The 15,996-nt window shown below is 40.2% G+C and overlaps 1 protein-coding gene across 5 annotated transcripts in view; it reads right to left on the minus strand.

Moving 5' to 3' along the window:
* The window catches only part of GARNL3 (GTPase activating Rap/RanGAP domain like 3), a 210,881-nt gene that overhangs the window by 168,013 nt on the left and 26,872 nt on the right, over positions 1-15,996 (minus strand). For 2 of the 5 annotated variants that reach the window (XM_074973392.1, XM_074973393.1), the window contains exons 2-3: positions 6,727-6,788; positions 1,674-1,743 (exon numbers count right to left, since the gene is read on the minus strand). The exons of 1 other annotated variant lie outside the window; for it this stretch is intronic. In XM_074973392.1, coding sequence (XP_074829493.1) covers positions 1,674-1,743; positions 6,727-6,770 — 114 coding nt within the window. In that variant the 5' untranslated portion in view covers positions 6,771-6,788. The remainder of the gene's footprint in view (positions 1-1,673; positions 1,744-6,726; positions 6,789-15,996) is intronic. 2 more of the 5 variants (XM_074973394.1, XM_074973391.1) reach the window with 1 other exon arrangement.

Raw genomic sequence — 15,996 nt, forward strand, 5'->3', positions numbered from 1 at the left:
AAAAAAATCCATAGTCATGGAAAGTTCATAGCCCAGGGTTGTGGGGAAAGGCGTGTTGAAGAGCAGCCCAGCCCAGCGAGGAGGGAAGGCTCCCAGAGGGGTGTTGGAGAGCAAGCCAGCCCTGGAGAAGAAGGGAGACTGGAGAGCAAGACCACCCCACCAAGGAGGGGAGGCATCAAGAGACTGGAAGGGCAGAAGATCAAACCCACTCCACTCTCACCTCACAGTGACAGCTCCTGTCCCACGGGCTGGGCCTGACTCCCTGCTCCAAGCATTGTAACTCTGTGCATTAGGTTGCCGCACCACTCAGGTTTGGCACATCCACCCCGTCTTCATCTACAGATGGGAAGACATGCCAAACCTGAGTTGTGCTGTTACCATGTGGCCAGGTTGCAATGCCCAGAGCAGGCAACCGGTACCACAGGAGCCACCACTGTGGGGGTCACAAACTTTATCAAAATTCACAATTACTGTGAACACCATCACCTCATCACCAAAATTGTTGCCACAGTTATGATTGTGACAGAAAAAAATTTAGTTTCTACCCATATGTGATACCAAAAGTAGATTGCCCAAAATGTCAAACAGATAAAGAACAAATAAACCAAAAATTAAGGTTACTTGTCCTAAATTACTGTACTTTGGACCGATGAATAAAAATTTGCAGATAGTTTTTCAAATAATAACCTAAATACTTTCAGTAGGGTACAAATAGTCTGTTGAGCAGACAACAGTTAATTTGCCCTCTTATGATTATTTCTTTTATTATTAATCACCAGAGATACCACCTTGAATTAGTATAGAAAATACGTACGTGCGTGCATGTGTGTGTAAACATCTGATCCTTGGTCTCCTCACAACTGTACTGCTGAACAATAATCTACCAGTGTACACAATTGGCATACTTATCAATTAATACACTTTCTACTAGCCTGAAATTGCAGTGCTATCTAATAAGATATTCCAGATTCCTTCCTATATTAAGGATAAAAATACAGCTTCTCCCTCTTCCCCTTCCCCTCAGTTTCCCTGTATCAACTTGGACAATTTAATTCTGGCTATCTATAGTCAATGACAGTGTTTCAATAACTGATACTCTTAATTTATGCAGTATCCAAATTCTTCCTTCATTAAGAAGTAAAAATGTTCACTTCATGCCTAGATTTGAAGAAAAATCTTAAACAAAATAAATTAGCATGGATTTTTTTGGGCAGAGGTTTTTCTATGATAAAATTATACCTCCATTTTTTAACTTCAACCTCTCCACCCCACCCCATTAACAAACACACACACACACACAAAATATCAATCAATTATAAAATCATAGTGCTGCTCTTTTGTCAACCTCAAATTAATATCAACAAAACAGGCTAATTTTCAATCTTTTTGAATTTTTAAGGTAAATGCTAGATACATACTATTTTTCAGCTGACTGGCAGAGAAGATTTAGATTAGAGTGAAAGGTCTGCAAGCAAAGATAATAAATATCCACCTCAAAATAGATTTAAGACATTATAATTTTCAAACTCAGCCTAAGAACCTTAATTTTCCAGGCTATTTGTAGATAATACTTCACCTGCACATAAACCAAAATAGATTTCCACAAGCTCTGCATTACAAGCTGCTAAAATTCAGAACAACTGAGAATCATGGAATGGTCTATATAAACTTACCAGCTCCACAGATCCATAATGCTTTCTACTGAACTCTCCACGTCTACAGCCCAAGTCTTCAGAGACAGAGCTGGAACAGAAATGCTTCATCAGTAGACATAGTTAACTGGCCCTAAAGCTCCTGCAATATTCAGCTACCATTGACAAAAATCGTTCCTGCTGAACAAGGTTTGCGGTGCATAGGCTCACCACTGCAGGGGACCCTCCTTACAACATGCAAAACCTCTAGCAGCCATTGCAGTCTAGCTTTCATTTTACCCTGAAAGAGAATGAAAAGCCTGAGCCTGATCAGAAGGAAAAACCATTATTAAATTATATATTTAGTCATTAGGTGATCAAGTGAGAGCTCCAGAGTGGATGGTGATTATAAATTTCATTTGAGATCTCTGCCTAACCTAAGAGAAAAGAAACCCTGCAATAAACTTAATACATGGAACAGGACTGCCTACATGAGCTATATTTGCTGACACGTGGTATGCTGTAATTAACTTTCTTACAGGAGACTCTCTTTATATGCCCTAAATACTCATAGAAAATAAAAATACGATTTTACTTCTGAAGTTTTTTAAAAAACAATAATTAGTTTATCGTTTCCTCCTCCTGTAGGCTTTAGTGACAAAAATAAAATTCTCACTGAGAATAAATGGAAGTCTAGCCCCAAGTTAAATGTCTGTCGGTGCACACACATGCATTCAAACATAGTTATTTCGTATGAGTATAAATGTATATCAATTTATGGGTTTGGTGTACCTAGAACAAGTGGCAAATGCATTTTCCTTTCTCAATACCTATAGTACACTTTGGCCCCACATATATAGTGGTGATATCCATGTTATAAATACAATCTTAAAAAAAAGCAAGGCTGCAATTTAGTATAAACCTTTGACTGCCTGACGTGCACTTTGTCTACTAGTCCATCTCCCCAGCACTTTTCCTGACAACCCAAACCTACCACTAGCTTCCAACAGTCACTACTATTATATAGTTTTTTTTCAACTTGCTACAAAAATATTTTCCTCAAAAAACTGCTTCGATGTAACATGGACAACAGTCAATCACAGACCAAGAACAGATATCCTGTTAGATAGCTTTGAAAACATCAATGGTAGAAACTGCAGCTTTAAGTGTATGGAAGGAGAATTTCTTAGCTTTCAGTAAGATTCACAACACTTGCTTCAGCCCTAGAGGACCCCAAGGTACCAACATTTAAAATTACAATTTTTACTATGGAAAAGCTATTTTGGGTTGTATTTACAGGTATTTAAAATGCTTTAATTATTTTATTTCCTTTTGACTTCTGTGTGGTTGGAATGAAGGCAGAATAAATTTAGGTGGAAGAATACAAATGAAACAGCTCTAATAACAATTTTAAAATTGCCAAAATAATTCTAAAATACTCTCTCTCAAATATAAGCATTATACAGAAAATATAATGAAGCGTTACTGGTACTCATTTGAGATGACAGGCATTACACAAGTAGCTAAGCTGCTGATGGGTATAGTTGCCATCCCAAAGTCATGCCAACAAAACCTTCACACTACACACTCCATCATGTAGTCTGTATCTATTCACCCACCATCTACTTATATAAATTACACACACACACACACACACACGACTGAAAAAAACACTATATTCTTTAGTGAAGTATGGAAAACTGGATAAAAGAACTGAGTTCTGTGGCAGTAATTCAGATCTTGGATAGGATTTTCAAAAGCATACACGTTTGAAAGTGAGATTTACATACTTTTAAAATTTTTACCACTTACCACACAACTAAATATAAACAGATTATCCCACATGCCATGATTATACTATATTACATGTAACTAAGGCTTTAAAAATAAATTACAGTAGATTCCACTTTACAGCAATACTGATAATAGCAACTTCCAATTACTGGCAATACTCTGTCAGGAACCAACCTCATTCCATTATCAGTGTTAACAGGATTCAGATACTGGCAATAGGCATGCGCTTATTAGCATCTTTTTTAGAGGAGAGTTCCTACCTGTAATCAATTTCCTGGCTCTAAGAACACATAGCTCAACACTTCCACTGTGTACCATAGCTTCCAAATGCTTGGACCTATCTTTCACCAATAAAGTTTGGGTTCTGGAGCCCCTGTGTGAGCCCTGTGCTAAGCAAGTGCATGTAGCCATAAATTTGGTATCTCAAAGTCCACTGTTTGACCCATTCTGAAGAACAGCCATAACATTTTACAGGAGCACAGAAGCAGCACAAACCAAGACTGCAGGCATCAACACGATGGAAAGGAGGCAGACATTGGTGAAACCCTGTAGCTCTGGTTTCAGCATAAGCTTGGCCAAGGTGCTCAACTCTCCAAACCAAAGAAGAAATAAAGCTAGTCGCTGGCAGCAGAGCAGGGGAAGGAGTTCAACCCATCAGATGGCTGGCTTAGTCAATGGGAAACCCACCACACTGTCATTCAACCTAAAGAGCACAGCAAGAAAAAAAGACACTGATCTTCTGGTGGCTACTGAATGGAGGATGGACATCTTACCCAGCATTCTAGAGACGTTCCAGCCACGTGACATCTTGAGTGCTGATGAACCTGGTCTCTTCTACTGGGCTTTCCCAACAGAGGCTGTAGCATGATGAAAGAAGGGTTTGCGGGAGGGGAAAGAAAAAAATAAAGCTATGGACCACATTGCATTGGTGTGTTGTGCAAACATGGACGGAATGGAGAAATGCCATCTTATGGTGGTTGAAAAGAGCAAGTGGCCTCATTGTTTCTTAAGGACCACTCAAAGCTGCCATGATCTACCAAAGCTCTGCAAATGCCTGGATGCAAATTTGTTGTTTGAAGAGTGGCTAAATTGCCCGGCTCATTCACTTAATGTAGAGCTATCACACATCGTGTTAATATTCTTCCCTGCAAACACAACCTTAGCCATGCACCCAATGGACATGAGTGTCATTAAAAACTTCAGTGGTCTCTACCGTGATCATCTTACTGCATGCATCATCACATCTCTTGATGCTGACCCACACTTACAAGCATTGGATGTTGACAGAGAACAATTCTGACTGATGCATTTCATCTTGTTAAGAAGCCATGGGCCGTTGTTCTCCCCAAGACTGTTGCAAACCCTCCCTTTCTGAAGCAGTTTTCAACAGCAAAAGAAAGTGCTGGTCTGGTAGACATCAATGTGCTGGCCAATGCATCAGTTCCAGAAACGAAAAACACATGAATTTGAGACCATTGTTGAATATGACAGTCATTTGCAGATGGAAGGTGAGTTCACTGATGCAGAATTTCTGGAGACAGTAGCCGCTGTGAAGCACCTACAGGCTGATGAGCCACAAGAGATACAAGACAATACTGCATTGAACGATGAACCTGAAGAGCCTTTGCTTATAGAACACCTACGTGCCGTGGACGTTTTCCACAAGATATGATAGAATCATGGCTTTGAGAATGGCTGTGAGACTGTATGCAAGACTGAGAAGGATTTACAAGTGGAGGTGGCCAACCATAAAAAGCAGACAAATTTTGTTCTTGAAAACTTATTTTACATTTTAAACAAAAAATGCTGGCCACTGGATAAGCACTTTTCTGTTCCCTGAGTGACCAGAGCAGGGGCTGTGCTAAAGCAATCAGGAATCTGCTAGAACCAATTAAGACAGGCAAGCTAATTAAGACACCTGGAACCAATTAAGAACATACTAGAATCAATTATGGCAGGCAGACTAATCAGGACACCTGGTTTAAAAAGGACCTCCCATCAGTTAGTGGGGGGCATGCAAGGAGCAGGGAGTGAGAAGGCATGCTGCTGGAGAAGTGAGGAGTTACAAGCTCAGGCTTCAGGAGGAAGATCCTGTGGTGAGGCTAAGAAGGTGCTGGGGGGAGGCCATGGGGAAGTAGCCCAGGGAGTTGTAGCTGTCACACAGCTGATACAGGAGACATTGTAGACAGCTATTATCCACAGGGCCCTGGGCTGGAACCCGGTGTAGAGGGTGGCCTGGGTTCCCCCTCATCCCCCCAACTCCTGATCGGACACAGGAGGAGCTGACCTGGTCTGCGAGAAACACCAGAAGGGAAGGTCTAATTTGGAAAGGGATCTGGCCTGTCCCCGACTCACTAGGTGGGACACAGAGACTGTGGGAATTGTTCTCAGTTTCCCCCATGCTGGCCAGTGATGAGGTTAGCTGAGTGAACAGCAGGTTTGAGCCTCTAGCAGAAGCAGCCGAACTGAGGGTTGCCGTGAACCTCTGAGGCAAGCAAAGCTGTCAAAAAGCACAAGACCCACCAAGGCAGAGGAGGAGCTTCGTCACACCTTGAAAACAGCGCCTTCCACTTATTGGCAACTTCCAAACAACAACAACTTTTTGCTGGGAACTGAGAGGTTTCTAATATGCAGAATCTACTGTATTTTATTTGGCAGTTCAAACAATAAAACATGAAATGTTGGCCTCATGTGTTTTGTCACCATTTCCTAAAACAGAGCAATGGTTTTTTACACAAATTTAAGATTTTAGCTTTTGAGTGGCTGTACAATGCACCTGGATTTGATTGGGGATGATTTCCTGGTCTCAGTGAAATAACTTCAAGGTAGTAACATCCCACATATCTGTCTGAAGTACTTATGTGTGACATAGAGAAGTACTGTTATCCCCAATTTACCTTAGGCACAGATCGGCTTGCCCAAGATCATAGGAACTATGTGGTAGGGCAGGGAATTGAACCCAGGTCTTTGAAGTCCTAAGCTAACCCCCTTACCTCTGCCATTTGAGCTGATGTGTACTATTTGCATTGCAGTAGTACTGCTGTATAGATATTGATCTCAAAGGCCTAAAGAGTTAAACGTGTTATAAACTCTTTCACTGTCCAACATTAAACAGAGATAGATAGGTTTGGGGTTAGTTTTAAATAGAGGCCTTGGGTTTACTCTGTTACTTGGCAAAACACCCAAAATCATTCATTCAAATTAAAAATATACTGATTAAACTAAAAAAAAAAACCAAGAAATTAAAACAAGCATTTATATTGAAACTGAGTGATTATGCAAAATAAATTTCAGACCTTACCAAAGTCTCTCTCCTTTTGGAGTCAAAGTATCAGACTCTCCCATTTTCAGAACAACTTTTCTCTGATAAAAAAAGGAAAAAGTTAATTTTACTCTCAGTCCTGATGTGAAGGAGATTCACTTGTCCTGTTCTTAAGTAACAGACTCAAGGTGGAGGAGAAACAGGATAGAAAAGGAAACACTGGACCACTGGTTAGTTATGAGTAGATGTTTTGGCTGGCAAGTCAACCACATGACACCTGCTCTTTGAAGCTTGATTAGTTACAATCTGGTCAGGGGCATCATCTGGCTGGATCCTTAGACAAGGCAGTAATGATGAATGCAGTATAGCTGACTTCAGGATTTGATGAAAAGCCAAGAGAGTGAGATAAGACAGGAGGAAAGAAACAGTGGGGAAGAAAACACCACAGCAAGGGAAGGGAATACAATATAGGATCTTACAAGCTTTTGTAATGTTGATAATTAGCTGTCTCCACTGGAGGGCTGAGGACTGGATGTCATGATAATGTGATGATTTTCAGCCCTTACAGATGAAAACAAAGTTCCTTAAACAAGACCAAGGCCAACCAGCATTCGTCTCAGGACAAAAGTCCTTTAGACGAGTCAAGACGAGTTGCAATGCTTGCAGATGAGCTGAGAGACGATTATTTCCCCTTCAAAATCTCTTTTTTTAAGAGCCCCAAAAAGTAGTAAAAGTGGGCAGCATATTTTATCCTCATTATTTTGTCCATCAGTTAAATCAATTTCTGTAAGCCAAAATTGGGAGAGGTAACTTTGTTCCCACATTTTCTTGTTTACCAAGTATGATCTCCCCACAGTCGTTGACTTATATCAGTAGGTCATTTTGTTTGGACAGATAGTTTTTCCTGTCTGGTTTCCTTGAACCTATTATAACATTCACTGTCGTAAACAACTTGACCTATTTTTCATGGTTATTGTAAAATCCTATGAACTTTCATATACCTTTTACAATTGAGCTTAGCTTATCTTTTCAGGTGCAATAATCACAACAGTACCCAAATGCCCCAATCAGCAGAATACACCATTGTTCTGGGCCTTGTACAATTATATAAATAGACAGTTCCTGTCCCAAAGAGCTTATAATCTATTTAAGACAAGAAAAATGATTACTAACAGCAGGACAACAAGAGGGAGAAATTAGAAAGGGAGAGACTAATTATGAGATCCTGCATCGACATAGGCTGCAACTGTCTGTTCCATCCAGATGTCCCATCCCATCTGGTCTGTGTGGTTGCTTCAGGAGGCTCAGTGAGGCTGGCAAGCACACTCCATGTAGATGGAATTTTCAGATATTTTAGTAGCAAGCCTGTGGTTTATAACTTGTGCAAATCTGAATGGATTTTCACAGAAACGGCAAAAGGGACTATTGTAACCCTAGGACAAGCCCCTGTCAAATTTCAGGTTCCTGCTCCAAATCCATAAGGCACAAAAGCTCATTAAAAACTGGTCAGGAAAATGGGTTATTGTTAAAACTACCTATTTTCCTCTGACCTTATTTTTGACTATGGCTGAACTGTTTTTGCTGAGAAAAAAACATGTAAGGCAGAGACCAAACATGGAATGAGTCAACCTGAGTTATTTAAACTTTGGAAAAGTTATAAAACAATTGAAAATACAGTGTTATAATGGGAAATGTTATGTAACACTAACCGGATTCAGAGACAGCAACCCATATAATATATATAGTCATCAATCCCTATATTGGATTGGCTCTCAGCCACTATCAACAATTTCCTGTACACTTCATTATAGAAGTGGGTTTTAGGGTAGAGGCCTTACAGCCCAATTTCAAAAGTGTATTACATGCATAAGAGGATGGTATGGAAGAAAGCACGGAGATGCTTGTGCAAGTAATGGACAGTAGAGATTGGTATCATTGGTGAATCACTGAGAACATATATAGCAGATGGATAAGGAGGGGAAGCAGTGTGAAGGTCCATGTAGGTTCAGGCAAACTTGAATTTAACGTGGTGAAAATGGGAGAGTCAATGGAGGGATTCAGAGAGATTGTGATCAGAGCAACAGCCAAGCAAGATGATGTTAGTGGTTAGGTATCAAATGAACTGGAGGGGGTGACATGGATGTGGGGAGCGGAAAGGAGAAGAGGTTGCACTGATTAATTCAGTAGATGATAAAGGCTTGGAAAATAATTTAGTTAATGGAGAGAGAGAAAAAAAACAGATCTTACAGATGTTACAGAGGAATAAGTGACAAGATTTGGACATAGCCTAAATCGGTGGAGCAAGAAAGAGAGAAGTCAACGATGGATGGAATAAATGAGACCCTTTTCTAATTCTTGAAATGGTGGGCATCTCCCTTATATTCTCTCACACACACTTCATGTCCCAGCCTCCTCCTCTCACTCATGTCATCCAGCCTCCCACGACAGGGAAAAATAGTACAAATGGGGGAAGGGAGTTCTTGTGCCTATCAAAAGTGAGAGGGAGCACAGCTAGGAAAGAATTGTTCGTTTTTGCTGCTCCTTTCACTTTACAGCTGGACAGATGTTGGGGTGGGGGGGGAGTGAAGGGAAGAAATGGTCCCTCATACCTTCACTGATTCCACCCATGTGGGAGAGGAAAATGTGATGTCATCTCTGCTTGTTTATTTCTGCCAGAAAGTAACTGTTGGGCTCTTATTCAATAAACTATCTTTGGGTATTGATAGTTGCACTAGTTAATGTCAAATCTCTAATTCCCTTTGATGGGAAAGGTTATCAAGAAGGTAGTGGGGCAGCAGCTCTGGCAATACCCAGAGTCCTTAGATTTCTTTGACCACAATAGATACAGTTTTAAGTCTGGGTATTGTATGGAGACTGCAGAGGTTTAATAGGCAGCAGGTTTAAAACAAAGAAAAGGAAGTATTTTTTCCACACAGGATACTGGGCTAGATAAACCTTTGGTCTGACCCAGTATGGCCATTCTTATGTTCTTATTGGTTGATCTCCTGCTGGCAAATTACAAGAACCAGATATTCATTCTAATTTTACTTTGCTCAGCACCTCTGATACTGTGCCAACAACACCTTCTGGTCAACAACTGTGGACGCTGACAGGGATGGAAGGAATAGTTTTTGAAGTGGCTCAGTTCTTTTCTTGTTGAAAGGACTCAGGCCCTGGTATTTGCTTTGTATTGGTTCCAGTATTTGCTCATCTACCCCAATGGGGGGTCTGGACCACAGTCTCTCCAATATGCAGAAGGCACCCATCTTTATGTTTGTTTCATTAGGTCTGGCTAGTAAGCTGCCTCTTAATGTCTTGTTGAGATGAGAACTTGCAGAGGGTAAGCTGATTGCACTTTAACCCAGATGAGACTCAGGTGATACTGATGGGTTGGGAGAACCCATCACCAGAGGTTATAATAGCTGCTCCCTCTATTACAAGAATTTGTCTGCCTTTTGTTATTCAGGTTTGTAATGTGGGAGTCCTGATGGACCTGCAACTGCCAATCAAAGTTCAGGTAGTGGCAGTGGTCAAGATTATTTAAAATTTATGCTTGGCCAGGAAGTTGCATCCTCTTCTTTGGTAACCCTGATCGACCTAGAACTTTAGGTGCTCAACTTGGCAATCCATTTGCGGAGCACCATTTCTTACAGGGAGTACATTGCACCTGCATTCTCTGATCTACATAGGATTCTCATTGGTCCTACAGAGAAATTTAAGGTGTTGATTTTAATCCATATTCCTTAAAAATAGTTGCCTAATAGACCACCTCTCTCTCTCTCCATCTAACACTTAAAGTCATCGAGACTTCGGAGTTATGTAAGCTTACAGTTCCCTTGTTTAAAAACAAACATGCAGAAGCTAGAAGTTCTCAGTGAGGGGTACTAAGATATGGAATTCACTTTCCATGTAACTCAAGAGCCTAAATTCATTGCCCTACAGGACACAACACACACTGTTCTGGAAAGCTTTTTGGTGACATGGAATCAAAGTAAAGGAACAAATGGACCAATTCAAAAGATGTTTTTCTAGATCTGGATGCCTATCTACTAGTAACTGAAGTAAGATCCCCCCACTCCAACATATTTCATATAGATTATGAAAAAAACTAGCAGATGACAACTACTTGATCAGTCGTGACCTTTGTCTGGATTGGATTTGATAGTCTGGAGACAAAAGACACTATAACCCATTACCAATCTCCTCAGGTAACCATCTTCTTTGCTGCTCTTACTGATTATACCACATTTCTGGACATGCTTACATTACTGCAGAACACACTTTGATTTAAAACAATCTTTTATCAGCATTTTTAATGGCGATTAATGGAATATGTAAAGTAATTAAGAGTCTATTTAAGCAGAAAAGGTACCAACCTCCTAGATTCAACTCTAGCAGATCTTGTTAAGAAGGATTTTAATTACCCACAACAGAAGGGGATGGGAAGAGGGAGAACAGGATCTTTCACTTAACTCAGTGAACAGATGTGTATTTCCAACAGACAAGGTAGGCTTGAAGACAGAGCTGTTTGAAATAAAAAGGATAAATAATACATAGGACATTAGCATATTATGTCGTCGATACACACATACAAGAGTATGGAAAACAAGCAAAAACTATAAATGAAAATAAATAAATAAATGGAGAATATGATATATTGGGCATAAATGAAATTTGGTGGGATGATCCTCAACTGGAACATCAATACAGAAGAGTTCAATCAATATGGGAGAGAGAGAGAGAGAGAGAGAGAGAAGCCAAATTTGGTTTTTTTAATTGCAATCTGACAAAGAAGAGTGGCAGAGAAATTATTTCGATACAAGAAATGAAAAAAGCAAAAGGAGTAACTACTGCTAAAGATCATCTACACAGAAGGTGAGAGAAAACAAAAAACATTCCTGGACCAACTCTCAAGGCACTCTGAGCCATATGACACTATATTGATGGTGTGTTTTAAATACCAAGATAGCTTATTGCTAACAATGGCAAGAGTTCCCAGGTTAACTAAAAGAAATGTGTTATGAACCAAAAGCTAGAGAAACGCTCCAACCCACACATCCTGAACTTACCTACTACAGATAGGGAGAAACCGACTGAGGAGATGAGAATAATAATGAGGATTTGAACCAATTAAGTGTAATGAGAAATGCATACACAGAAATCATCAAGTACAAGAGCTTCAGATTTCAGGAAAGCAAATTTTGGGGAATTAAATAATGTAGTGACTAAAGTACAGTAGGAAATATTAAAATCCACCAGAATGAAAGGCAGCTGAATGGTCCTAAAAGACACCATAATCAAGGCACAGCAAACTACTGGTGAAAACATCTGTGAAAAAGAAGAGAATGCAAAGAACAAGCAACAGCCAATGTGACTTTACAATAAACTGCTCGCATACCTGAAGAAAGAAAGAAATGGTTACTCTTCCTGTGCAGTAACTGTGGTACTTCAAGATGTGTCCCCCTACAGGTGCTCCACTACAGGTGCGCTAGTGCCCCCTGCGCCTTTCATCGGAGATTTCTCATAGCCATGTGTGTTCAGCCCATGCATGCATGCTAGTCAGCTAGGCTGTTGTGATGATGACCTGACTGCATATACTCCAATTCCAAAACTTGACAGCTCTGGCACAGAGGGAGGGCGATATTGCTCCTCCTTCCAGTTGAAATAAAACCTGAATTATATGCTGCCTGTCATAACCTTTATGTGTTTGCTCCTCATTAGCTGTAAAAACTGGAGACAGGCGTATCTGACCATTCTGAGTTCCAGGAGGCTGCTATGTAGCATGATCTCTTGCAACATCAACTTGTGCTGAGCTGTGAGAGTGTCTAAATGCTCTCCCCACCCTAGCAGAGAGGTGTCCATCATTATGATGACCCTGGGGAAGGATGTGCAAATGGGGCTCCTGTGCATATGTTGTGATGGTCTTTCCTCCAAATGAAGGATTGTTTTATGCAAGTGAAAAAGGAAAGAAGCATGTTTAGACGGTGTCTGGTGAATAAACAGTTCTGAGCCACCCCTGAAGGCAGCGCATTCAGAGTCTTGCATGGTCTATGATGAAGGTGCTGGCTGCTGTGAGCCCCAGCAACTGAAGACAGTTCTTGACCTGAGCTTGGGGGCTGAGCTGAAGTGTATTAGCTATGTTGGAAAGAGCCAAACCTATGCAGAGGAAGGTAGACTCTTGCTATTACTGAATTGAAATGAGCTCCTATGAATTCTAAGTTTTGCACAGGGGTCAAAGTGGATTTTTTGAATGTTCAATTGCAGGCCCAATTTGAGGAAGAGATCTATGGCCTAAGGATTGGTTCTCACAAACATTCAGCTCGAATTCTTACCCCTAACACTACATCTTTGATGCAACATATGGCTCAAGGTGCGCTTATGAGCATAAACGGACATTACCAATCAAAAATTGCAAACTGGATTATTATTGCTCTTGATGCAGACCAAGACAGATGTTCAGACAGTCCTGAAAACTGTAAGTTTGCTTGATTGCATTCATTTTCTTGTGAGGCATGGCAAGATGTAAATCTGACAACAATTTCCAATTGTTTCAGGAAAGCAAATTTGTTGTGCCAGTGAAAGATATGAATAGTGAGGATATTGACAACCTCCTGAACAATATTCCACTTCCAATCAACATGGAAAAAAGAGGACTTAGTAGTTGCTGTGGATGAGGATTTACTCAGGTTCAGTGAGTTAACTGATGAGGAATTACTGAGCGCTGCAGCTGCTGCAAGGTCAGAGAAATAAGCTTGTGTTGATTAAACATATCATAATCAAAAAAATAATCAAGACAGCGAGGATGATTTTGATGAAGTTCCACCTCTGACAAACTCCGAGCTGTTGAAGGCTTCGAACACACATCAGCACATTTCATAATGAGAGGGACTTGGTGACAGGGTCTACAGGTCTCTTTGGGACACTGAATCCCATCTTAAGAATAAGAACGGCCATACTGTGTCAGACCAAAGGTCCATCTAGCTCAGCATTCTGTCTTCCAAGAGTGGCCAGTGCCAGGTGCCTCAGAGGGAACGAACAGAACAGGTATCATCAAGTGATCCATCCTCTGTCGCCCATTCCCAGCTTCTGGCAAACAGAGGCTAGGGACACCATCCCTGCCCATCCCGGCTAATAGCCATTGATGGACCTATCCTCCATAAATTTATCTACTTCTGTTTTGAACCCTGTTATAGTCTTGGCCTTCACAACATCCTCTGGCAAGACGTTCCACAGGTTGACTGTGCGTTGTGTGAAAAAAATACTTCCTTTTGTTTGCTTTAAACCTGCTGCCTATTAATTTCATTTTGTGGCCCCTAGTTCTTGTGTTATGAGAAGGAGTAAATAACACTTCCTTATTTACTTTCTCCATACCAGCCCATGATTTTATAGACCTCTATCATATCCCCCCTTAGTCGTCTCTTTTCCAAGATGAAAAGTCCCAGATTTAATAATCTCTCCTCATACGGAAGCCATTCCATACCCCTAATAATTTTTGTTGCCCTTTTCTGAACCTTTTTCAATTCCAATATATCTTTTTTGAGATGGGGCACCCACATCTGCATGCAGTACTCAAGATGTGGGCATACCATGGATTTATATAGAGACAGCATGATATTTTCTGTCTTACTATCTATCCCTTTCTTAATGATGCCCAACATTCTGTTCGCTTTTTTGACTGACACTGCACATTGGGTGGATGTTTTCAGAGAACTATCCACAATGACTCCAAGATCTCTTTCTGGAGTGGTAACAGATAATTTAGAGTAGACCCCCATCATTTCATATTTATAGTTGGGATTATAGTTGGGGGAGGGATAGCTCAGTGGTTTGAGCATTGGCCTGCTAAACCCAGGTTGTGAGTTCAATCCTGGAGGGGGCCATTTAGGGATCTGGGGCAAAAATTGGGGATTGGTCCTGCTTTGAGCAGGGGGTTGGACTAGATGATTTCCTGAGGTCCCTTCCAACCCTGATATTCTATGATTCTTGGGTGAATACCATCTGGTCTTGGTGACTTGTTACTCTTTAAGTTTATCAATTTGTTCCAAAACCTCCTTTAATGACACCTCAATCCGGGACAGGTCCTCAGATTTGTCACCTAAAAAGAATGGCTCAGGTTTGGAACTCTCCCTCACATTCTCAACCGTGAAGACTGATGCAAAGAATTAATTTAGTTTCTCCACAATTGCCTTATCGTTCTTGAGTGCTCCTTTAGCATCTTGATCGTCCAGTGGCCCCACTGGTTGTTCAGCATGCTTCCTGCTTCTGAGGTACTTAAAACAATTTTTGCTATTACTTTTTGAGTTTTTGGCTAGCTGTTCGTCAAATTCTTTTTTGGCCTTCCTAATTATAATTTTTAACACTTCATTTGCCAGAGTTTATGGTCCTTTCTATTTTCCTCATTAGGATTTAACTTCTACTTATTAAAGGATGCCTTTTTGCCTCTCACTGCTTCTTTTACTTTGTGGTTTAGCCATATTGGCTCTTTTTAGTTCTCTTACTATGTTTTTTAATTTTGAGTATACATTTAAGTTGAGCTTCTATTATGGTGTCTTTACAAAGTTTCCATGCAGCTTGCAGGGATTTTACTTTTGGTGCTGTACCTTTTAATTTCTGTTTAACTAACCTCCTCATTTTGGTGTAGTTCCCCTTTCTGAAATTAAATGCTATTAAATCTTCAAAACAAAATTGTGACTGAAGCACAGCACATTAACAGAGTTCTTCCATCCAAAATGAGTGAGTTTATCCATTCTTAATTAATTTACTAGTTGATATTGATTGTATAAATAGAATACACTGATGTGGAATAACAATACTGTAATAACCTAAATTAAACTATTATTTGCTTATCAGATGTCCTTATCCAGTGGGACTTACAGTGCATACAAAGTATTACAGTTAAGTGAGTTCAAAAAAATGTTTACAATTAAGAGCAAGGGGTTGTGTTTGTTGTCATGGTTGATGTTTGATTGTTCTTAAACATAAAAATAAAACTTGATACTTTTATAATGTTAATTCAATTAATACCGATTTCGTGATACAATATGGTGGTAGGCTACAAATGCAGAACCGAAAACATGTTTAAAATCTACAGTAGGTATACTAAAGTAATACTGTAGCAACAAGAATAAACATACATCACATTGTTACAAGTATAGATTTGTTAGCATGTACTGTAGCTGTTTTATGTACCAGAAAAAGCAGACTGCCTTTGGTCAGATGACACTTCCCGTAACAGCAACATAGAGAAGGGGACCCATATGTTGCTACTAACAAGCATCTACTGTATTGAATGTGGTCCTAGCCAATTTA

Source organism: Natator depressus, chromosome 16, assembly GCF_965152275.1.
Source record: "Natator depressus isolate rNatDep1 chromosome 16, rNatDep2.hap1, whole genome shotgun sequence".
Taxonomy (NCBI): domain Eukaryota; kingdom Metazoa; phylum Chordata; order Testudines; family Cheloniidae; genus Natator; species Natator depressus.